This window comes from Triticum aestivum, chromosome 3B, assembly GCF_018294505.1.
Source record: "Triticum aestivum cultivar Chinese Spring chromosome 3B, IWGSC CS RefSeq v2.1, whole genome shotgun sequence".
NCBI lineage: Eukaryota > Viridiplantae > Streptophyta > Magnoliopsida > Poales > Poaceae > Triticum > Triticum aestivum.
Window position 1 is genome coordinate 12,590,264 of NC_057801.1, and position 23,776 is coordinate 12,614,039.

Below are 23,776 nucleotides of genomic sequence, written 5' to 3' on the forward strand. Positions count from 1 at the left end.
GCTTTGGATCTAGCTAGCTGCGTCGAACATTGTGTACTTTTTTGCACTGTTCCTTGGTAGCTTCGTCAAGGAAGGGACACGGTGTTGGATCATGGCTTTTGGGTCTCCGTCAAAATCTAGCTAACGTGTTATGGCCTTTTGGGGCTTGGCTTTTGGAGATAGTGGGTCCAAAATTAGGAAGATAATTTCGGAGATGTTAGGTTAATTGTGTTTGCTGGCTCTGGCTCATGGTTCATGTTAGCCTGTACAAAATTTAAATTTGTGGATGGTACCAATGGGATGAACAAAATTAGGTGCCAACCTGGGACATGAACAAAATTTAAATATGTGGATGGTACCAATGAGATGGGTGCCTTGTTTACAGTTCCGCTCATGTGTTGCTTTTGCTGTGAGGTCACAGGGTATGTATGGAGTCCTTGGTCCTTACTAGTTGTACTACTCTATAATAGAGAGGTACGTGTTGGTGTTAGTACCAATCAAGGCACCCATCTCATTGGTACCATCCACAAATGGGCAGCATTCCTGCAAGAAGCGGCCTCGTCACCGCCTTTGATGAGCTGCCACCCTTCCACCCACTCAACGACGATGACGTACGATCCTACCTCCACAAGGCCGTCGACTTCATTTCCGACTACTACAAGTCCGTCGAGTCCATGCCGGTGCTGCCCAGCGTCAAACCTGGCTACCTGCGGGACGAGCTCGGAGCGTCTCCGCCGGTGCACCCAGCCCCTTTCGACATCGCCATGAAAGAGCTCAGGGCATCTGTGGTGCCCGGCATGACACACTGGGCCAGCCCGAACTTCTTTGCGTTTTTTCCGGCGACCAATAGCGCGGCTGCTATCGCCGGAGACCTCATCGCCTCTGCAATGAACACCGTCGGGTTCACGTGGCAGGCGGCTCCCGCTGCTACGGAGATGGAGGTGCTCGCGCTCGACTGGCTCGCGCAGCTTCTGCGGCTTCCAAGGAGCTTCATGAACCGCACCGGTGCTTCCCGAGGGACGGGCGGCAGCGTCATTCTAGGGACGACGAGCGAGGCCATGCTCGTCACACTTGCCGCTGCTCGTGACATAGCAATGCGCCGGAGTGGGGCCAGGATTCCAGACCTGGCCGTCTACGCCTCTGATCAGACCCACTCTACGTTCTTCAAGGCGTGTCGGCTGGCGGGCTTCGACCCTGCAAATTTCCGCTCCATTCCCACCGGGCCAGAGACTGACTACGGCGTCGACCCGGTGAAGCTACTCGCGGCCATGCAGGCTGACGCCATGGCCGGCCTCGTGCCCACCTACGTTTGCGCCACGGTTGGCACCACGTCCTCCAATGCCGTCGACCCCATAGGCGACGTCGCCAAAGTCGCGGCTATGTTCAATGTGTGGGTCCATGTCGACGCCGCCTACGCCGACAGCGCGTGCATTTGCCCGGAATTTCGGCACCACCTCAACGGCGTCGAGCGCGTGGACTCCATTAGCATGAGCCCGCACAAGTGGCTGCTCACGTGCCTGGACTGCACCTGCCTCTACGTGCGTGATGCGCGCCGCCTCAGCCAGTCGCTGAAGACTGACCCCGAGTACCTCAAGAACGATGCCAGCGTGTCCGGCGACGTCACTGACCTCAAGGACATGCAGGTTGGAGTCGGACGCCGCTTCCGTGGCCTCAAACTTTGGATGGTCATGCGCACCTACGGCACCGCCAATCTCCAGGAGCACATCCGCAGAGACGTCACCCTGGCCAAGATGTTTGAGGACTTGGTCCATGCTGATGATCGGTTCGAGATCGTCGTGCCGAGAAACTTTGCTTTGGTCTGCTTCAGGATCAAGACGACTGGAGTTAGGGCCGCCGACGAGGTGAACCGTTTGCTCATGGCAAACGTGAACAAGACCGGCAAGGCGTACCTTACGCACACAGTGGTAGGTGGCAGGCTCGTGCTGCGCTTCGCTGTGGGATCGTCACTTCAGGAGGAGAGGCACATTTTGAGCGCTTGGGAGCTCATTAGGAAGACGAGCAGTGAGATGATGAACTGAGTTCACTATCGACTATCGAGCCGTGACATTACGTATCTATGGTCTTCATTTATTTTTCCAAATAAATATAAACATTTTTTTACAAATATATGTGAACATTTGTTGTGACTCGTGACGTGAGGGATATATAGCTAGCTGTGATTTTGTGTTTGCCCAATTGGTTGTAAAAGAGTGTTCGGGAATATTTAGTACACGGTAATACTTGGTGTCCGATGTTCACTGAGCTGTTATGTTGTTATTGCATACACTCATACCGGGAATTGTATTAATCTGTCACTAGGTCTTTTATTTTCCAAAGAAATCCACTTAAAAAATCTGTCGGGCAGGCAGATTCACATCTCTTATAACCCACACAATCTTCGATTCTCGGCTCGGAAGCAATTTGCTTAGCTTTACAACCATCCTAGGGTATCATTTCTAATACATCCATTGGACTAGCTCGTACACATTGAGTGCATCCTATACATGTATCGTAAATTTTTACGGAATGTGACATTTGATCTATAATTTTTTCTTTTCGACATAATTTTTTTCGGAACTGAATGTCATGTCCAAGCCAAAGAACTTACCTGAAAAGTTCTGAAAAATGATGATTGGGACGAGATTCCATGTTTTTGAATCACGAAAAGCTTGGTTTCCATTTGGGTTGTAGATGTAATCAACCCACTATTGAAGGACAATGTAGAAAAGATGATAGAAAAAAAATCTCCAATATAAAGATCTTCATTGCTGCAAAAAGTACTATTTCCAAAACTAGTTAATTCAATTGTGACCCTCCATGGATTCACCTATATAGGTTGCGGCTAATGTTGCAAAAATAAGAGCGTGAATACCGCTTGTAAATAATCCAAGGACCTCTTTTTGACTCTGACTCCCCCACTCCAGCCGTTGTGTTTCTTTCTGTTACCGCGAAAGTAGCCTTCAGCCACGCAAATTCTCGATGTTCCTTTTTACTTCTCATCAAACGAATGGCATCTTCATCTAGAAATCTTAGCTATTCTAAGCATGATTTTAGGGAATCTCCTTGCACTAGATTTTCTTTTCATTATTTCCTTCCCCGATTATTATTCATGCAAAATTGCGCATGAACTAATACCCAAATCTTTCCATTTATTAATTGAATTCTATAACAAGTAACAACTGTTCTATTCCAAGAATAAATTATTACTGAACAAAGAAAAACAATTCATTATATTATAAAGGATGAGATCAAATAATAAATATTCTTCTTCAGGTGGTCTACGAGGTGCTACTCAATCCATTAGTTATGAAATACCATTAAATTTTTGTGTGCTAGCAATATCTCCACGGGCGACTCATTAAAATAGGATATTTTTCCTATAAAATCCATTAACTATTTATGTTCCTTTTCTTATTTTGTATTTGGATTGGCTTACTTCATAGATTCAAGAGAATAGGAGAGCAATAGCCTGACAAACAATCGGTTCAGTCCGATTCAAGTCTGGTTGGGCTGGCTCAATGGCTTTATACGAATTAGCAGTTTTTGATCCCTCTTAGTTAGTCTTAGGGATGGAGTGGAAGAAAGGTGTAGACTCTCAAATGAGGAAAATGATACCCGTCAAAATAATTGACCGAGAAGTTGTACCTAGAGGATATGGATAGAGAAAGAGGAAAAAATCGAAATGAAATAAATAATGAATAAAGCCAAAAAAAGTCGAAAAAAGCAGAGCCCAGATTTCAAATGAAGAAATAGAAACTCAAAAAAACAAACGTGCTACCAAGCTGCACTACATCCCTTTTCCAAATTAAATTGTTGTACAATGCCATTGCACACAATTCTTGTGTCCTTTTGCAAATCATAATTTTCTTATTGTTTCTCTATCTATATATAGAACCCACGTGTCATTTGTGTTTTTTGGTCTCGTACGGAGTACTATATGATTTCACCTTTTGTTTCATCAGAAACAATCTGGGATGGAAGGATTCAAACCTCCGAGTAACGAGACCAAAACCCGCTGCCTTACCAATGAACATTCTCCATATTATGCCTTGAAGAGGACTCAAACCTCCATGCTCTTTAGCACGAGATTTTGAGTCTCGTGTGTCTACCATTTCATCATCAAGGCGCCTTGAAAGTTTGGAACAATTTGAAAAGTCTAAAAATGAAACCCTATATTTTCAAAAACAAAGGGCAATGAATCAGTACATCATTGATGGCGCGCGTTGCCGCGACCGTTAATTTTAATGTTGTATTGCCGAGAGTAATGCAAGTATATGAAAAGAGAAGCCTTTTTACTTTGTGGTCAAATTGGCATGAAGCAATATCTACATATTTGTTATGACTTTTTGAAGTAATATGATTTCATATAAGAATTAGACAGTTATTATTGGAACGTTATGTTTCTATGGTGGTGAGCTACTATTGGAGAGTTTATACATTACTATGTCGATATGTTTCTATGATTGGACAACTGAGATTTTGATATGCACAAGGTCCTGCGCATCAAGAAATGTTATAAGAAAAATCCTAATGAAAATGACCAGGAAAGAAAATAGGAGTGTGCTCTTTCACTGTGAGATAACAAAGCAACAATATCAATGCTTGTAAATAGTTTTTAAATCCTATCATCGCAATACAATATACACACTCTACAGTCTAACAACTATATTTTGCAAACGAAGCACAACTACTCTTCCACGAGAAGCACAATTGTCTTCTTGAAAAGGAAAAGGAGGCACAATCGTTCTTCCATGAGAGGCAAATTTGGGCTTCCCGAAAATGGAAAAGCATAACTTGTGCATCCAGTAGAGGCACAATTGCGCTACCCAAAAATAGAAAAGCACAGCATGCTTCTGAAAAAAAGTAAAAAGCACAACTATGCTTCTAGTTTTTACTGACTTTGTTTTTTTTATCTTTTTTTGTTTTCTCGGCTTTTGTTTTACGGCTTTCGTTTTTCGTTTCAGGCTTTTCCTAGTTTTTTTTGAAAAAAACATTGAAACCTATTAACATGGAATCTAATTTTAAAGATCTCGACGCGGGTAATCCGACGGTGAAAATGGTTCATGGTTTGCACACATGGTTCAATAGATAAACCATTTAGGAGAAACTAATCAACAAAAAAGAGAAAAAACTAACAGATTACGATGAAGCACATCAAAGAAGGTGGGAGTAACCTTTGCAATGGTACACCTTGATGTTGCACTTGCCCCATTGAGCTCAACGTGAGTTCGGCCGTGCATGTGAACTTTGGTGTGGTATCATCGGTCAGAAGTGGCGAGGCGGTTGCCGGCCGCGACGGCAAGTGACACTGTGGTCGATCGGGCGGGCTGGCGGTTGAACATACATAGTGGTCACTGGATCACCATCCGACGGCCCAAAATTTTGGTTGACGCAAAAGTTTTTTTTTCAGATGCCTGACCTGACTAATACGTGAATGTGCTCACATACTACAATAAATATTCTCTTCATTACAAACTCAATGTATAAAATGCAACTTCGATCGAGAACTAGCTTTGCACGGCGGTCAGGTGAACTTGGCCAGCTCGGCAAGGAAGGCGGCGCGGTGCTCCTCCTTGACGAAGCGCGACAGCATGTTTGCCCCGTCCTTGTCCCTGCACGGCAGGCACGCCACACAGGCCGGCACCGACCGCGGCCCCACGTGGCCCATCACCCTCGCCGGCGTCCCGCCGCCAAAGTCCGTCGCCTCGAAGCCCAGGTTCCGCCAGCTCGTCACGAACAGCGCGCTGTACCCGAACAGCGTCTCCAGGCCTGGCACGCCTTCTACTTCTTCTCCGGCCAGGGTGCCAGGTACCTGCTCCTTCCCGCCCCTGATCAGCTTAACGAGGTCTTTCATGTCCCCCTCTGCCGCCTCACGGATCGTCGGTGGCGGGGCGACTACGTGCGTCGTGACGCAGTTGCTGTAGTAGCCGTCCCCGGCGCCGACGTGCCTGCGCGCGTTCGCCGCGAAGACGAGAGGCGCCGCGCTGTCCGGGTCGCCGTCGGGCATGATGGCGCGTGAGCGACACTGCCACAGGACAGCCGTGGCCGCCTCGAATACGGTGCACGGCGCGCCTAGCTCGTCGCCGATTTTGGCTTTGATGCGGCCGATGGTGCTCATCGGCACGGTGATGTCGAGGTAGGGGTAATCCTTTGGCTCCAGCTGGCCAAGCATGGTCTTCACTATAGCGGCGGCCAACGGCGGGAAGTCCGGCATGAGCTCGTCGGCGCAGGTGACCAGGGAGACGGACGGCCGAGCCAACCCGCGCGCGAGCTCGCCCACTGCCCGCAGGAGCAGCGCGATCCCCGTGCCGTCGGCGACGACGTGGTTCCACGTGACACCGAGGACGAACGCGCCGCAGGAGAACTCGGTCACCTGCATGAGCAGCAAGGGGTCGGTCACGCGGCAGCTGGCCTCCGGGTATTCGACGGCGAGGTCTTTAAGCAGCGCCGCGAACGGCGGGTCGAAGAGCTTGACGTCCACCAAGGCGCAGTTGGCCGTCGTGGCCACGAACTCCACGCCCTCGCCGGTGCATGCGATGCTGAGCTCGCCGTCGTCGTCTCCCACGACGACGCGGCCGGCGATGAGCCGGAAGTGGTCCAGAGCTCGAGACAGCGCCCTCTTTATGGTCTCGGCGGGCTCGTGGATGGCGCCGTCGAAGACGTGGAACGACGAGAACGCGGAGAAGGCGAGAGCCTTGTCGAAGGAGGAGACTTTGATGTGGTGGGGCGTCGTCGGCGTCGACTGCTCCGTCGACGGGCGGACCAGCAACGGCCTAGACTTGGTTACGATTACGCTCATTTTCCAATAGGAATCTCAAAACTAAGTGGCAACGACTCTAGGCATTTTTGGCTGGCTTATATGCAAGGCCGTGTCTACTTAACTTGTTGTCACTATCTTCAGTGACTGTATGGTTTCAATGTAAAAGCTGATGGTTTGTTATATGGGGTTGTCCAGTCCCGCAACGTGGGTGATTCAAGGCCACTGTAAATATTATGGCTAAGCAATATTGGTCGGGTTAATGAAAAGGCAATTTGTGGTCACTATCTTAAACTCGGCTCTAGGCTTTTCTGTGTGACTATTATTCCTCAATCGAGCAAGAAATAAGAAAAATCCTGCGGTAGGCAAATAGCCAAGGGATTGAATTTCTTTTTCAGATCCATTATTTTTATTTTTTTAGTAATAAATGATAACATAAATTAAAAGAACTCAACAAAGTAAAACAAATGCAAAAACAGAAATTATTCAAAAGAAGAATGAATTAAGAACAATCATACTATAATGCAGTTTTCGGAGAACAGTATGGTTTGCATAAAGGCTATTGCGCCGTTATTTGGGTCTGTTGTTCCGTCATGTGCGATGTGGGCGGTTCAAGATCATTGTAAACATTTTGGCTAAGTAATATTGGCAAAGTTATGAAAAACAATTTGTTGTCACCCTCTTAAGCCCATCTCTAGGCTTTCCAGCCTTCCAGGTGTGACTATTGCTCAATCCATTGAGAAATAAGGAAAATTCTGGTGCCTGCTTATAGTCAAGGGATTTATTTTCTTTTCTGATGGTCACCTTTTCTTTTTCTTAGAAACATTCATGTCGAAAAGGCAGCCCTTAAAAGTAATTAAGACTCTCCATAAAAAAAAATTAAGACTCAAGAGATTATGTGGAAAGTTGGATTCCCTAAAACTGCTACTTCATACACTTCCCTCTCTCCATTGACTATTAGCCATTTAGTGATACATTTATATACCCATTTTGTGTGGAAATCAGTATTGGTTAAACTGTTATTGTGAGCTAGCATGTAGTCTATCTCCAATGCACCTGTTTAACCCACTTTTCTTCATCTCCACTACTATTAAACGAGTGAGTTGAGGCAGAAACATTGGATCTCGGTCACACATCCACATATTACTAATTAATTTTAATCACCTTCACAACACCTGAAGTGGGAATTATTGCACCTTAATTATGCCTTATAAAAACACATTAGCCAAAAAATCATGCGTCACGCCTCTCCCACCACCGTAGCTCCACCTTCAAATTAAACTGCCTCCAGTAAGGTGAAAAAGACCTCCAAGTGCACCGTCTCCCCATTCTAACTCCGCCACCCATAAACCTGCGCTGGTGCCCCGCGCCTGCCCGGCTCTCTCCCATTGCATGTCGCTCCTCACTCGACCTCACGTACCATTCACCAATGGCCCTCCGCTCCTGTCGCACCCATCGACGCACTCCTAGCGACGACCGGACACACCATCTCTCATGCCTACGCCTCCAACTCACAACACCTGCCGCTCCGCCATATCCAAAAACAACATAAAATAGTAGCTGGCACTGACAATGGATTAAAAGATTAGTTCAGAAAAATAATAAAAAATAATTTTAAATTGATGCCAAAAGTATGCTAATTTAATATAAATATGGCATGAAACAATAAAAATTTATACATAAATTTGAAACGTATCGCAGGCCCACCGTGACACATCGAAACCCATCAGTCCGGTGAGGACGCATTCATGCTACCGCTCCAGCACGCCGGCTGAGGGGCCAAATCCGTCTATTTAAGCCAAACGGCGATCCTCAACCCTAACCACTCCTATTTTCACCCTCTCCCTCCCATCCGTGCCACCACTCCCAATACGCTCCTAGCTCGCCTTCCACTCCCAATCTGCTCCGAGCTCATCGTCCAGTTGAAAATAATGTTCACGCACTTAAAAAAAATTGTACGTGGCATTTAAAAAAATGCTTACACAATGTAAGAATTTTTAGTGGAACTAAAAAACATACCATTAAAAAATGCATGTTGAAATTTAAAAATATTCACATGTTTCAAATAATATGTCCATGATTTAAAAAAAAACTTGTAAAATTTACGAAATTGTTTTTTAGCTATAAAAACATCTTACTATTCAGAAAAATGTTTCAATAAATATTGGAAAAATGTTTAACACCTATTAATAAAAATGTCCAAAAATATGTACATAAATAAAGATTCTGATGTATACAAAAAATGTACAATATGTGTAGACATCCAAACATATATTTGAAATAATATAAATGATGAATTTGAAATATATGAAATGTGTATAGAAAATGTTCCATATTTTTATGGAAAGTGTACAATATGCATGAAAAAAGTAGACATGTGTTGAAAAAAAGGAGAAACCATGGAAATCAAAGAAAAATAAAACTAAGGAACCAAAAATAAACAGAAGAAAACCTATGCAAACAGTGCAAACCCCATAAAAAGGAAAACATATAGAAATAAAACTCGCACGACAACTACAGTGTTGGGCCGGTCCAATAGCGCCATGCCAGAGGCAAGGACGTGTTAAGTTTCACAGCGGGCAAGAAATGACCTTAGAGGTCTAATGACGTATTGCAACCACAGATAGACAACCTGAAAATAATGGCCCAACAGGCCAGGAACGATTGGCCTTATTTCATCTGTTTTTTTTTCATAGTGATTATAATACAAGTCACGTACATACCGACCTGCCAAAACTGAAATAAAAAGGCATGACTTTAGCCTTTGCACATTGATCACCAGCCAAGAAGTAGAAATACAAAGAAGATCGAAGAATCATCTGAGTTTGACCCCAACGCCCGTCACATGTCTCTCTCTGGCACAACCACAGTAGCCACTAAAGGAAAAAAATGAGGGATGACCTCCACAACTCAGCATGCACCCCAGTATTATATTTGGTATATTCAATAAATAGTTTACACCTATAAAATAATACTCCCTCCATTCCATAATATAAGAGCGTTTTTGACACTACACTAGCGTAAAAAACACTCTTATATTATGGGACGGAGAGAGTACAATACAATGACTTGCATGTATTTTCAATTTTGTCTACATATTATTGATTTAAACATCCATATTCCATAAGATATTATCAATTAAAATATATCTTTAGCTTAAAAAATTAAAATATATCTGAACCAATTCCCCTAGTAATGTGTTTCCCAAAGATGAAAAGGCACAATCTATACTTCCGTGAGAAGCACAGTCTGTGCTTCCTAAAAAAAGTGATAAGCACAATGGCTTTTGTTTTATGTATTTCTTTTCTTCAGTTTTTCGTAAGAAAAAAAGTTTTCTTTTTTTTCTAATTTCTTTTTTTCTGTTGTAAAAAAAGTCATCAAAACTTATTAACATCAGATATAGTTTTTTTTTGGAGAAAATATGAGATATAGTTTCGAAGATCACGACACGAGAAACTAAATAGTGAAAAAGGTTCATGATTTGAACACATGGTTCAACAGATTAAACGTTTAAAATGAACCTACGAAAATGAACAAAATTCCTAAATTGCCACAAATGACGCACATGCAGTATGTCACTTGTCACAATCATAGAAGGTGTAGTGACGTTTGTGAGGAATACCCTCTAACTAGCTATTTCCGATATATATATTGCTCGTAGTGCCTGAAAGCCATGGTACCTCGGGTTCAGCCCACTCGTGTCCTCCAGCCCAGCATCGTAGGGGCCAATAATGCGTCAAACATCGTCTAAAAAAAAGTGGTACCACACACTGCAAAAAAAGAAAAGACAAATAGGTATCTCCTTTCCATTGTCTATGTATACTAGTATGCATGCACGCGCTATGCGCGTCTTTTACGTTGTAGAGTGATTTTGGCGAAAATAAGTCATGAAAATGACCGAGAAATGAAACAAATGTTCATGTGCATGTACTCGGAATTAGCATAAGAAGGCCTCTCATGTTCTTACGCAATCACTATCACATGAATAGGTAATTTGCACAAAAATTGGGGTACCTATTGCGGAAATTAAATAGATGAGCCCTCTTCAAGAAATATATTTCTGAATGACAAAAAATTCTGAAAAATACATATTAGTTCACTTCGAAAAACACATTCTAAAAAAAGTACATATGAATTCACTTTGAAAAACACATTTGTAAATGACAAAAAAATCTGAAAAAAGCTGCACGCATTAATCTCCCACCATGTTCCACATGCGAATAGAAAGGTCCACGGAAGAATTAAACAACTTTTTTTGCACGTGCAAAAAAGACAAAAAAATATGTTGTGAAACGCTATATAGAAGCACTAAAATTGATCTTTTGTACAGAGGCCAAATAAAAAGGCAATTATTCATAGAATTTTGTTTTCCGCACATATTTTGTGAAAATATACGCATGAAATTTTGTTTTGTACTTTTTGTCACTTTCAAACATATTTAAAATATATTTTGAAAAAGCGGGTACACATATATAGCTAGGTTTAGGTAATGCCTACCCTACCTATTGCTATGTCTCACTGTAGTATTTATTACAACCTTCCACCCAGAATGCGGCACTGAGGCCATGTATCGTATGTGCACGCTAAAAAGGAAGTACGAATGTGGGCGCTGCACCTGGTTTTATTTGTTTACATTTTACTCGTCTACTTTTTCACCTCCTGCCAGATTTGTTTATCTGACCACACAGGCCATGTAGCTCTACGGGTGTCAGCATAGGTAGTAATATTATAAAACAATTTGTACAACTCCAGGCCATGCGAGCACCGTGACTGTTTCCCTGCTCGGCGCTAATCGATCGATATTTCTGGAACGACCCAGATAACACTGAATGGCACTGTAGCAGCGAATCCATGTGTTATAAACCGTCAGATGGAGCCCAATGAACGGCCAGAAACGCATTTCAATGCCTGAATTCAAACATTCAAAATTCGCACACTATATAGTAGTATAGAAACTATAGAGACACATAGAGCACACACTGCGTACGAATGAATGATGAATCAATCAAGACACATGGTGCAGAATGGATCCCGCCGCCTGGCCGAGGAGGTGCAGGACTGCTAGAGCGGAGATCGGTACTCCGGCGAGCAGCATGGCGGCAACGGCCGCAGCGACGCCAGGCTTGGTGCCCATGGCCAGCAGCTGCAGTGCTCCGGCGAGCGCGGACACGTCGGAGACGTAGGCCGGGTAGTAGCGCTTCTCCCAGTCCGCCCATCCCGCCGGCGCCTCGTAGTTTGTCTCCGCCATCCGCGCCTCCCGGATCCTCCGCCGGAGCACCGCCATGCCCTCGTCCACCAGCGCGCCCCCGTAGTGGTCCTGCCCGGAAGCGCCGCAGCGCCTCGTCCTCCGCTGCAGCGCCAGCAGACCGTGGCACGGAACGGCCTGCGGCCTCCTCGGTCGGAGCACCGGACCGTGGCGCTGCGGCGACCCGTAAAGCTGGCGCCCAGGCCCGGTGGATGCCGGCCGCACCGTCGCCGGTAACGAGAGGGCAGACGACATCGATGGAATCGAATCGGCTGAGACAAGAAGATGAGACAGCAAGAAAGCGACGGAGGGAGCTAGGAGCAGGAAGCAATGGAGGTGAATGCTGAATAATGGCGGGAGATGCGGCTCGATCGAGTGTGTGTTGCCTCTTATAGGTAGTGGTGGAGAGAGTTCACGCGGTTTCATGGACGGTTATCCTTGGCGGGTTTTGGCCGGTGATTTGGAATCTCGTTGTTAATTGTGGTTAGGGTCCAGCTGACGATGGATGGAGCGGTAATCACCTAGCTAGCTCCTTAAGCAACAACACGGCAACCACGAAGGATTCCAACTAACACCTGCCTGCCTACCGCCTCTCAGTTTCATCGATTAATTGATCAATCATCGTTGAGTTGAACTGGTAGGGCCTCGATAATTTAAAAGAGTATATATCATTTTGATATGAGTTGAACTGGTAGTGCCTCGGTAGCATGGGCACTGGGCGGCGGGCTAATAATTTTAAGAAAAAAGTCCAAGCAACATGTTCTCTGGATGGGTATATATACTTAATAAATTAATTTTGTATGATCTAGGACGCTGGTCTTCCACAATGAGTTCCTGACTTTATATAGAGTAAGATTGATTTCTTTTTGCTTTATCTCTTTCTGATGGAAGGAACGCAGCTGGCCAGGGCATGCTAAATACACGAATTTTTCTTGCAACGAACCGAATTCTAAATTTCGTCGACTAAGAAAACATGCGCAGATGATCATAATCATCGCATACGTCACCAATAGCACTTGGGTCCAACTACTCTGTCATTTTCTCTGTTGTAGTTTATTGGTCTCTTCGTCTTTTATATCAAATTTTGACCATAGATTTAACTAACGAAATGTTAATACATGTCACAGGAAAATATATCATTGAATTCGTATTTGAACATAGTTTTTGACAATATTAATTTTGCTATGTGTAACTTATACTTTATTAATTAAAATCATGGTCAAAATGTGACCCTAAATAGGAGTGAGACTAATAAACCAGGACAGAGGTAGAGAGTACTTCGAGTATAATTAAATGATAGTTCATCCAAGTGTCCTACAATGGCTACAAGTACAATAGTGCCTTGAATTTAATTAAATCATAATTCATCCAAGTATCCTACTAGAAAAAGGCCAATTAGTTCATTCATCCGTGCATTGCAAAGTACTCTCTTTGTAACAAAATGTACCAAGACGTTTTTTATGCCCTATGCAAAATCAGAAACATCTTGCATTTTGATACAGAGGGAGAGTATAATGCTTCTACCTACCATAATAGGATAACACATCAGAGACGTCTATATATACCTAACATGTTTTCTGTTGCAAGGAAGATGCTATGCATTCTGGATCGGCTTGAATTCTTTTTTCAGCGGGCGAAGATATTAATAGACACGTGCACATTAATTAATCATCGCATACATTACGAGAACATGTGCTGGCCGCGGGTTTATCATTTTTCTTTCTCTGATTATCTGTCACCGTCTCAACGCCTAGCTACCTTGAGGCTCTTTTCTAGGTTATTTAATTGTCCATCCACCAATTAGTCCTAGGTCCAAAACGAGCTCTCAGAAAGTCTAATGCTACCAGGGGATATATATATATATAGCACCGGCAAGCAGAGACGTCTATATCGACCAGCTGCTATCAATCGAGTCATCCATTTGCAGCTCTCATATCCACTTGATCACCTCTGACGATGATCGATCACGTGGTGTGAATAAGTGCGACGCGTTGTGTGTATAATTCACGCGCCATTTAGCCAGACGATATCCACCCAACGTTATATAACCGCAAGTACGTGGTATATGTATGGAGGTTTAAGGGGAAATTTTGATTCACGGGATTCTTGAAACATGGGAATAGAAATGACACTTAATAGACACTAGAATGGAAATTTTGGTTTGCAGAGGATTGTATCCTCTGTAAATACTGTAACAAGGGAAGCGGCCTCAACTTCAATCATAAGTTGAACCTCAAGTTGAAGAAAGCCCAGCGCACATGAAATATTGAAGTTGACGTCCATGACATTGCTTCAAAAGCTGACTTCCACCAGAATATTCGCCACAGACACCATGGTGGCAGGAGAGATCACATACGCCCTAGTGTTGTGCCGAGGTGATCCGAACACTTCCGGCTCACAGCACATGCGTACTCTCCAAGAGGCATAGTTGTCTGTGGGCACATAAATAAGTGATCATCATTGACAGGGTGTGCAATCTTAAACTTTATGACAAGATATTAATCAGGCATCTCATGTGCACAAAATATTAGGGTGCACTTATTACTTGTTCAACAAACATGCGATCCATGCGTCCGAGATTTCGCCACTGCAATTGAGGAGATTGAGGATCATACCAACTGTCTACATGGCCTATGGTCTGGCGCACTGCATACCAAGGTTTACACGTGCAAATTTTGTCTATTGTCTCGAGGACTTGAGGTCTATCAACAATTTCACTAGGTGACCATGTGTGATACTTGCAATGCCGTGATGCAGCTACAACTTGCACTTGCACAAGTTTTTTTTTCCAGTGAGTCAATATAGCAACTGCCCACATTCACGACCAACACACCCAAAGGTAAGCCCCCCCAATCGAGTTTCCGAACAATCTTTCTAGGATACTAAATGTGTGCATGTTTTGATGTTGGCCCCTCCTTGTTGTTGCTCAACCATGGCCTCAAAATATATTTGCTAAGACTTTTATGATCAGAAAAATGTAGATGTGATTTTTTACAAACACTTGCATCTAATAACAAGAAACATTGAGGTTGTTGCCCAGTCCACACCCCAACCTCATCTTCTAGGATCCGCCGCTCTATCATCCTCCCACACCACGAACCAAGAAATAAGTAAATATAATGGAAGGGGTACGTAGCAATGAGAAATCCATTGTCCATGAGTGCATCTAGATTGGTGCGGGTGGACCCCACGCAATTTCATTTCCGCCTTTGTTTCTAGAATAGGAGGTCTACATGAACAACAATACGAGATGGATCCCCATGAGAGAGAAATATCCACCCATCCATGTCGTTGTCTCTCTCCCACATCCAACTCTCTTTCATGGGGAGACACTAGATCCACATGGACGATTACTCCAGCGCCGAGCACTGTCACTGACTCTTCCCCGGGATCTCCACAGACCACAGCTCTCCGATGAAGGAAAATCGACATGCACCACCACCCTCAATCATATCCACATAGTACATAATTGTTCAAAGATTGTTAAGCACTTTTCATCCTTTTTCGATCTGTCATGTAAAACATACGTAACCTCCGTGGCTTGGGAGATTTGTGGATTATGGTATGTGGAATTGATTAAATGGTCCATGAGATTTGTATTTGTGAAGATGATATTTGAGGAAACTCATTTTGGTGATGTGTGGGACTGATATGTGCAATATATGTGAAACTCATTTGAGTGGCGTGTTATTTGTGAAATTTGTGACTTGTGAATGCGTGATTCAGTGAAATTTGTGAAATTGATGAAAATAACATAAAGTGATGCTTATGACATGTGGAATATGTGATTACAATTTGTGAAACTGAATGTGGTGGAATTTGTTTTGCAGTGTGTGAAAATGTTATGTCAATCTATGGAACTGGTTATTACAATTTGTGAATTGGTACTTCAACCTATGAAATAATTGAAATAACCTATTACAATTGGTGAAGTTGGTATTTCAATCTATGAAATAGTTGAAATAACCAGTTTTGAAATCATTTTTCTTTTGGTACCATGTGAAATAATTTGAATTTGTGAAACTGTTCACTTTGTTGAAATACCCAGTTTCACTGATGTTTGTGAAATATGAAACTGGAATCGCCGAGATTACTTTATAAAGTTTTTAAAAAACTTATGTCACTCTGATCTAATCGGTCTCAATCTTTTCTGAAATATGAATTTGGAATCACTAAAATCACTTTATAACAAATAGAAATTGTTGAAATCAGTTTCTTTTAATGCCTGAAATCGGTCTTGGAAAAATCACTATTTAAAAAAATTAATTTCACTAAAATCACTTAGAAAATTTTGAAATAGGGTTTTTGAAATGAGTGAAATTCTTTTTTAAAATAATTGAAATATAATTTTAGAAGATTTAAATCATTTTTACAAAATGTTGAAATTAAATTGTTGAAACGAGTGAAATTAGTTTTTTTATAATAAGTGAAATTGTTTTTAAAATAAGTGAAATATGTGATTGAAGAATTAAAATCCGTGTTTTGAAATGGTTGGAATTAAATTTTTGAAATATCTGAAATATGTCTTTCTAAAGGCTTATGGTTAGGTTTTTCAAATATATCTAATGTAAAAGTGAAAATGTGTGGCTATGGAAAAGATAAATTAATTAGATAATTAAATCAGTTGATTATAGTACCATTATATTGATGTGGTGATGTTGTCAGGAATCTGCACGTGAAGGGGCAGGGAATCCTGGGGAAAGAGTGAAATACCCCTCTCATATATAAGGGTTTGATGCACCGTCCTACTTTTATTTGCTCGAAGTTCATCAGTAGATACTCAAACCATTCAAAACCTCTTTGCGCACGAACCAAGCCCTAGCCGATTGGGAGCCTTCGCTCCTGATCCTACGACAGGATCACCACCTCCATTGTGGACCGCACTCACCGATGTCCATGGACTGCGGGTTGTCGCCTAGTGTCGCCCACATTTGTGCAACCCGAGACCTTGCACGTATCCAGGCATGCAGACCAGATCAACCACCGGGGAGCTGCCCACACACATGGGACCAAGCATTGACGAGCAGGCCCAACGCGGATTGTGGCGCCGCCCTATGGGAAAATTTCAGGTGATACCGTGATACGGACTTCTTGGCAGTTGGATCTAAGATTTCACGGCATCTAAAGAGCGATTGTACATGTGCGCAATTTCAAGACTCTCAGATGATTTTTTTACAAAATGTTCAAGAGCTTTCGGTAGCCATCAGATCTGAGATCCAACGGCTCTCGGCAGCCCGTATCATGGTAACACCTAAGCCTTGTTATCACTTAATATCTTCCTGCCGCCCTACACCCGAGCGCGTGCAGCCCAGGTTACCATTGTGTGTGATGATGAGTAGTCGTTTGAACGATCACCACCAGCCAACCACACTGCGCGTTAACCGCGAGCCCTCCCCGTGCCGGCTCGTAGCGCATTAGGTTTCCCGTGAGTTGCACGTACAAGCGGAGTGACGCGGGTTAGGTTCATCTTCTAAGTTCTAATAGGTTCTTGATCTTCAACCCCGAAATGACACAAGGCAATCTTATGGTGTAACTGGTGTTATTATCACATTTCACAAGCCATTAGACTTTGGGTCGACCGTCTCCAAGGTGTTGTAAAATTTAAGTGCTTCATTTGTAAAGCCGGCCAATCGCGTCCTTTCTAAAAATAATTGAGTTTGGGTCGTTGAAGCCACCAACTATTTTTTTTTTAGGACTTTGAAGCCACCAACTTGACAAGTTATCTCGTTGACTTTATTGGATCGCTGAAACCACAGTGCAACAAGAAAAGAAAAATACGTATTGCTCTTCATATATACTCCGGCTAAAACCAAAAGAATTACATATCTCCATTGCACTGTGTATCTAATTCCTTTTCTAAAAACTGTGTATCTAATTATCTATAGACACAGACAGCACACACTGCCGGCGAATGAATGCTAGTCCGTCAAGAAACAAGGTGCAAAACGGATCCCGCCGCCTGCCCGAGGAGGTGCAGCGCGAAGACGGCGGACACCGGCAATCCGGCGAGCACCAGCGCGGCAACAGCAGCCGCGACGCCCGGCCTGGTGTCCATGGCCAGCAACTGCAGAGCGCCGGCGAGCGTGGACACATCGGAGACATACGCCCGGTAGTAGCGCTTCTCCCAGGCCGCCCACCCCGGCGGCGCCTCGTAGTTGGTCTCGGCCATCCGCGCCTCGCGGATCCTCCGCCGGAGCACCGCCATGCCCTCGTCCGCCAGCGCGCCCCCGTAGTGGTCCCGGCGGAACGCGCCGCAGCGCACCGTCGCCATCGGCACCGCCCGCGGACTCCTCGGTCGCAGCACCGGACCGTGGCAGGGCGGCGACGGCGACCCGTGCAGCTGGCGCCCAAGTCCTGGTGCTGCCGGCCGCATCGTCGACTGCAATGAGGCGGCGGACGACATCGATTTCACCGAACGAACCTGCTAACGAATAAACCGAGCGTGTGATCTCTCGAGCAGAAGAAGAAAGTGATGGAAGGATGGGCAGGAAGCAATGGAAGATGCAGCTGGAGTGGGTTTGCTTCTTATTCTTATAGGCAAATGGCACCGGGGGTTCACGACGCGGTTGCATGGACGGCGGCTTCTTGCCGGTGATCTCACGTTGTTTATGTGGATTGGATTCCAACTAACACCTGCTGCCGCTTGGTCTCATCGATTAATTGATCAATCATCGCTGGGTTCAACGGTACGTAGCACAGTGCCAATGGTGATATAATTAAAGAACGGAATAAGCTATGGTGAACGTTCGCCGCCAGAGCCGTCGGACGGTGGCAGTTTTTTACTGTACAACTGAAACTCCCGCGATTTAAACAAACTGCCATAGCAGTTTTGCAATTTGCCATCTCCCATTGCAGAAACTAGCGGCCAGAACGATCGCAAATGCCACATCATGGTTGACGAATGGTCGCTGGCTATCGGCGTACGTCCATGAAGAAACTGTATATTTTGAGATGAGTTGAACCAGTAATACAATGCATGCCTGGCCTTGGCGGCCGGTTTATTTATTACTATTAGAGAAAAAATTTGCAAGCAACAGGTTCTCTGGATGTTGGTATAATATACAACATACTTCTCAATTTTTTATATGAAGCTCTGATAGACGATGTCTTTTTTGGATCGACTATGGTTCTTCATACTCCCTCCGTCCCAAAAATGATGTGTTTTTATTCCGCAAAAAAAAAATGATGTGTTTTTTAGATCGACGATGGTTCTTCATACTACTATTTTGTTATATACTCCCTCCGTTTCAAAATAGATGACTCAACTTTGTACTAACTTTAGTATAAAGTTGGGTCATCTATTTTGGAACGGAGGGAGTATATGTCGTTTTCCATTGGAAGGAACACCGTTGGTCGACCCTTGAACATACACCAACTATTCAATGTTCATGTCTGAATATTCTTCTTTTGGCCGACAAACAAAGAAAATAAACATGTGCGCATTAATCATACGTCACCAACGTTTAGTGCCGGTCGAGCGTAGTACTTTGTGTTTATCATGTTATTCTTTTCTCCGCTCTTTATCACTGGACGAGGTAGTTAATCAAAATCATTACAGTTGAGGTCAGGATAACAGATTGGTGCCGCTCTTGAGATAACTCACGGCGAACCACTATTTCTTAGGCTAATCAAAGCAATGATGGCCGTTTGAGCTCGTGAAAACAGCGAATCCGTCAGGTATGGCCCACCTGTTAGACTGATGTGACAAAGACCAAACAAAAATACTTTTACCAGCTGAGGTAACAAATGAGAGGTGTGTCCTACTTGTCAATGGCTGAATGTTTATCTTCTTCCAATTGGGCATTTTCTCTAGCAGCTTCCGGGCGCGTGGCGACAAGCCTGTGGCGTTGCAGGCGATCCTGCTGTCTAGCATGGGTACAATGGCGGTGGCACGGGAGAGCCTCGCGGCGGTGTTGTTGGGCTTGAGGTGGGCTTCTGCTCCTTATAGCCGTCACGGGAGCAGGCAAACTTGTAGGAGCCGAACACCATGCGGAAGTCTGGGATTGGCGCGGTGGCTGGGTTTGGTGCGGAAGAAGGCATAGTTGTGATGATGTCACAGGGCGCAGCCATGTCATCGGGTACAGAGTGGCCTCGTCGGTCAAGAAATATGCGGCCAGGAAGACATGCACGAGCCAGAGTGTGTAGCCTCGCCGATGCATTTTCGACAAGGAGGGCCTGATGACCCACAAGTATAGTGGATCAATCATAGTCCTTTTCATAAATAAGAGCATCAAACCCAACAAGGAGCAGAAGGAATTGATAGGCAGTTTTCAGCAAGGATTTCACTGCAAATACGGTAAGATAGTTTTGATAGATAGTTTGATAGCAAGATAATTTATAATAAGGTAACAAGTAACAAGGCAACAAGATGCAGCAAGTGGTCCAATCCTTAATTGTGCTAAAGACAAGCCGGTGATACTTCTTATAGGGATTAAAACGCTCACAAGGACCCATGGGAATATCGCCAAGTTACATTCACCATGATTCATCGACCTTGATAAGTGTTATGTGGGTAAACCGAAGCTAAGGTACTGTCCTAACTTGAACAAATACCTACTTATAATTATACTCTCTGTGCAAGCATCTGCGGCTACAAGAGGTAATTAAGACAAATCTAACCATAGCATTAAAGAGTTGGATCCAAAATAGCCCCTTATGAAATAATTCACAAATCAGGGTTTAGGTTTCTATCACTCCCGCAAACCATGACCCACAAACTAATTTCGCAATGCATTCCCCAAGGACCAAAGATGGCGAATGTCATGTAATTGACGTTCACATGACACTAGAGGAAGAACAATATAACATAATATCAAAACATTGAACGATCATCAACTTCACATGAGTAACAAGATTTATCTCATGTCCTCAAGAACTAATGGAACTACTCACAACTCATCATATTGATAATGATTTGTGGTTACAAATATAAGATTAGCAATCTGAAGATAATAATCTTCCACCAATTAAACCAACAAGCATCAACTACAAGATATAATCAACACTACTAGCACCCCCGGGTACCAATCCGAGGATTGATACAAAGATTGAGCACAAGAGATGAACTAGGATTTGGAGATGAGATGGTGCTGATGAAGATGTTGACGGAGATGATGATCCTCATGATGAATGGAGCGTTGATGGTGAAGAAGGCTTCGATTTCCCTCTCCCAGAGGAAAAATTTCCCGACAAAATCGCTCCGTCGGAGAGCAAAAATGCTCCACCCAAATTTTGTCTTGCAGGCGGCGTCGGGAAGTCACAAACAAATTATGTCATTTTTTCTAGTGTAAATAGGTTTTTATGGCGAAAGGGCATCGGGAGAAGAACCTCCAGGGGTCCACATGGAGAAGGGGCATGGCCAGGGGGGTAGGTCGCGCCACCTGTCCATGTGGGTGGTTGGTGCCCTCTCTGGTACTTCTTCGTTTCAATATCCTTCATGTATTTCGAAATAATTCTCCAAAAATTCACGCTCCATTTTTAGCTCTGGAGAATTGCTTTCTCTTCTGTTACTATTTTAGGTCTAGAATTTCAGCTGCCGATAATCTCCCTCCCTTTCTATAACTTGCATTTTAAGAGAGAAACATTAGAATTGCACCATAATGTGAAATATATCACTGAAATAAGATAAATTATAATAAAAAATAATGATGCAAAGTGGAAGTATTAGGGCCCTATTATTGTGTTGTGCTTGATTGACCCCAATTAAGCGGAAGCATTGGAGGACGGGGGAACGAGGTATGTCAGGCGTCTGGCAGACCATCGTCATCGACCTTGATAAGGTCGTGGTCGGTGATAACCCACAAGTGTAGGAAATCGGTTGTAGCCTTTTCAATAAATAAGAGTGTAAAACTCAATGGGAAGGCAAATGTAGAATTACTATTCCCTCAAGTTCTATCGACCACCGATATAACTCTACACACACTTAATGTTTCTTTCCTAGAACAAGAAATAAAACTACTCTATGTGTGTAATAGGATAGGTTTGCAAGATAATAAAGAATGTGAAAATAAAAGTTAAGTGTTATTTTAAAAAAGAACAATAAATTAAATATAGCGAGTGTGGAAAAGTGGTGGTAGGATGTGTGAATTGCTCCTAGTCAATTGATAGCAAGACTGATCATCGCCATTGTTGTCTCATGTGTGGGAGAGGCCTCTGCTAGCATGTCATCCCTTACTCCAGATTTTATGCACTTATGATTGGAACTATTAGCAAGCATCTGCAACTACTAACGAGGCTGTTAAGCTAAACCCAATCATATCATTAAGATAAACTTGGTCCCCCTTCATCCCATATGCAACAACTCACCAACTAGTGTTTAGGCTTCTATCACTCCCGCAACTCATCATAAGCAAATTAATCACATATTGCAACACTCTATATTATAATAGGTATAGTGTACGATCATATATATAATGGGCACCAAAGTACAACAACAAAATAAAACATGAAAATCAAAGCAATCATGATCACCAATCAATCCATAGGACAAAAGTGATCTACTCAAACACAATACAATGACACAAATCATTGGATAATAATTCATAGCACCAAAGACCATGTTCAAGTAAGGGATTATAACGGGTTGCGGGAGAGTGGACCGTTGATTATATAGGGAGGAAGGTGATTGAGGTGTTGAGGAAGACAGCGGTGTTGATGGAGATGGTCGTCGTGACGATGGTTCCCCCAGCGGTGCTCCGGTGCAACCGGGAGAGAGGGGGGAGAGGCCTCCTCCTTCTTCCCCTTGCTTGGCCTTCCCCCTAGATGGGAGAAGGGTCCTCCCTGTTGGGGAACGTTGCATAAAATAAAAAATTTCCTATGTTCACCAAGATCCATCTATGAGTTCATCTAGCAACGAGAGAGAGAGATGCATCTACATACCCTTGTAGATCGTGTGCGGAAGCGTTCAAGAGAACGGGGTTGAGGTAGTCGTTCTCGTCGTGATCCTATCACTAGAGATCCTAGCGCCGAACGGATGGCACCTCCGCGTTCAACACACGTACGGTCAGCGTGACGTCTCCTCCGTCTTGATCCAGCAAGGGGGAAGGAGAGGTTGATGAAGATCCAGCAGCATGACGGTGTGGTGGTGGATGCAGCAGGGCTCCGGCAGGGCTTCGCCAAGCAACTGCGGGAGGAGGAAGTGGTGTAGCAGGGGGAGGGAGGCGCCAAGACTCAGGGTGCGGCTGCCCTCCCTCCCCCCTCCTTTATATAAGCCCCCTGGGGGGCGCCGGCCCTGGAGATGGGAATCTCCCAAGGGGCGGCGGCCAGGGGGGGTGGAGTGCCCCCCAAGGCAAGTGATGCGCCCCCACCCTAGGGTTTCCAACCCTAGGCGCGGGGGGGGGGCAAGGGGGGGCGCACCAGCCCACTAGGGGCTGGTTCACCTCCCACTTCAGCGCACGGGGCCCTCCGGGATAGGTGTTCCCACCCGATGGACCCCCGGGACCCTTCCGGTGGTCCCGGTACAATACCGGGTGACCCCGAAACTTTCCCGATGGCCGAAACAGCACTTCCTATATACAATTCTTTACCTCCGGACCATTCCGGAACTCCTCGTGACGTCCGGGATCTCATACGGGACTCCGAACAACATTTGATCTGCTGCATACTCATATTCATACAACCCTAGCGTCACCGAACCTTAAGTGTGTAGACCCTACGGGTTCGGGAGACATGCAGACATGACCGAGACGGCTCTCTGGTCAATAACCAACAGCGGGATCTGGATACCCATATTGGCTCCCACATACTCCTCGATGATCTCATCGGATGAATCACGATGTCGAGGATTCAAGCAACCC

At 44.4% G+C, this 23,776-nt stretch overlaps 4 protein-coding genes across 4 annotated transcripts; 1 reads left to right on the forward strand and 3 right to left on the reverse strand.

Annotated features, from left to right (window-relative positions):
- Window positions 1-509: 509 nt before the first annotated feature.
- LOC123067144 (tryptophan decarboxylase 1) lies at window positions 510-2,018 on the forward strand. The gene has a single exon (XM_044490066.1). The coding sequence runs from the start codon at window positions 510-512 to the stop codon at window positions 2,016-2,018; it is 1,509 nt and encodes a 502-aa protein (XP_044346001.1).
- Window positions 2,019-5,422: 3,404 nt separating this feature from the next.
- Window positions 5,423-6,787, reverse strand: LOC123064327 (acyl transferase 15). The gene has a single exon (XM_044487823.1). The coding sequence runs from the start codon at window positions 6,776-6,778 to the stop codon at window positions 5,504-5,506; it is 1,275 nt and encodes a 424-aa protein (XP_044343758.1). The 5' UTR covers window positions 6,779-6,787; the 3' UTR covers window positions 5,423-5,503.
- A 4,785-nt stretch (window positions 6,788-11,572) lies between these two features.
- Window positions 11,573-12,331, reverse strand: LOC123064328 (uncharacterized). The gene has a single exon (XM_044487824.1). It carries the CDS (start codon window positions 12,234-12,236, stop codon window positions 11,742-11,744), a length of 495 nt encoding a protein of 164 aa, XP_044343759.1. The 5' UTR covers window positions 12,237-12,331; the 3' UTR covers window positions 11,573-11,741.
- Window positions 12,332-17,768: 5,437 nt separating this feature from the next.
- LOC123064329 (uncharacterized) lies at window positions 17,769-18,464 on the reverse strand. Its single transcript, XM_044487826.1, has one exon. It carries the CDS (start codon window positions 18,382-18,384, stop codon window positions 17,908-17,910), a length of 477 nt encoding a protein of 158 aa, XP_044343761.1. The 5' UTR covers window positions 18,385-18,464; the 3' UTR covers window positions 17,769-17,907.
- Between the last annotated feature and the right edge of the window lie 5,312 nt (window positions 18,465-23,776).

Coding starts and splice junctions, on each gene's coding strand:
- LOC123064329 (XM_044487826.1), bottom strand. CDS start 18,384: ATGTCGTCCGCCGCCTCATTGCAGTCGACGATGCGGCCGGCAGCACCA.
- LOC123067144 (XM_044490066.1), top strand. CDS start 510: ATGGGCAGCATTCCTGCAAGAAGCGGCCTCGTCACCGCCTTTGATGAG.
- LOC123064328 (XM_044487824.1), bottom strand. CDS start 12,236: ATGTCGTCTGCCCTCTCGTTACCGGCGACGGTGCGGCCGGCATCCACC.
- LOC123064327 (XM_044487823.1), bottom strand. CDS start 6,778: ATGAGCGTAATCGTAACCAAGTCTAGGCCGTTGCTGGTCCGCCCGTCG.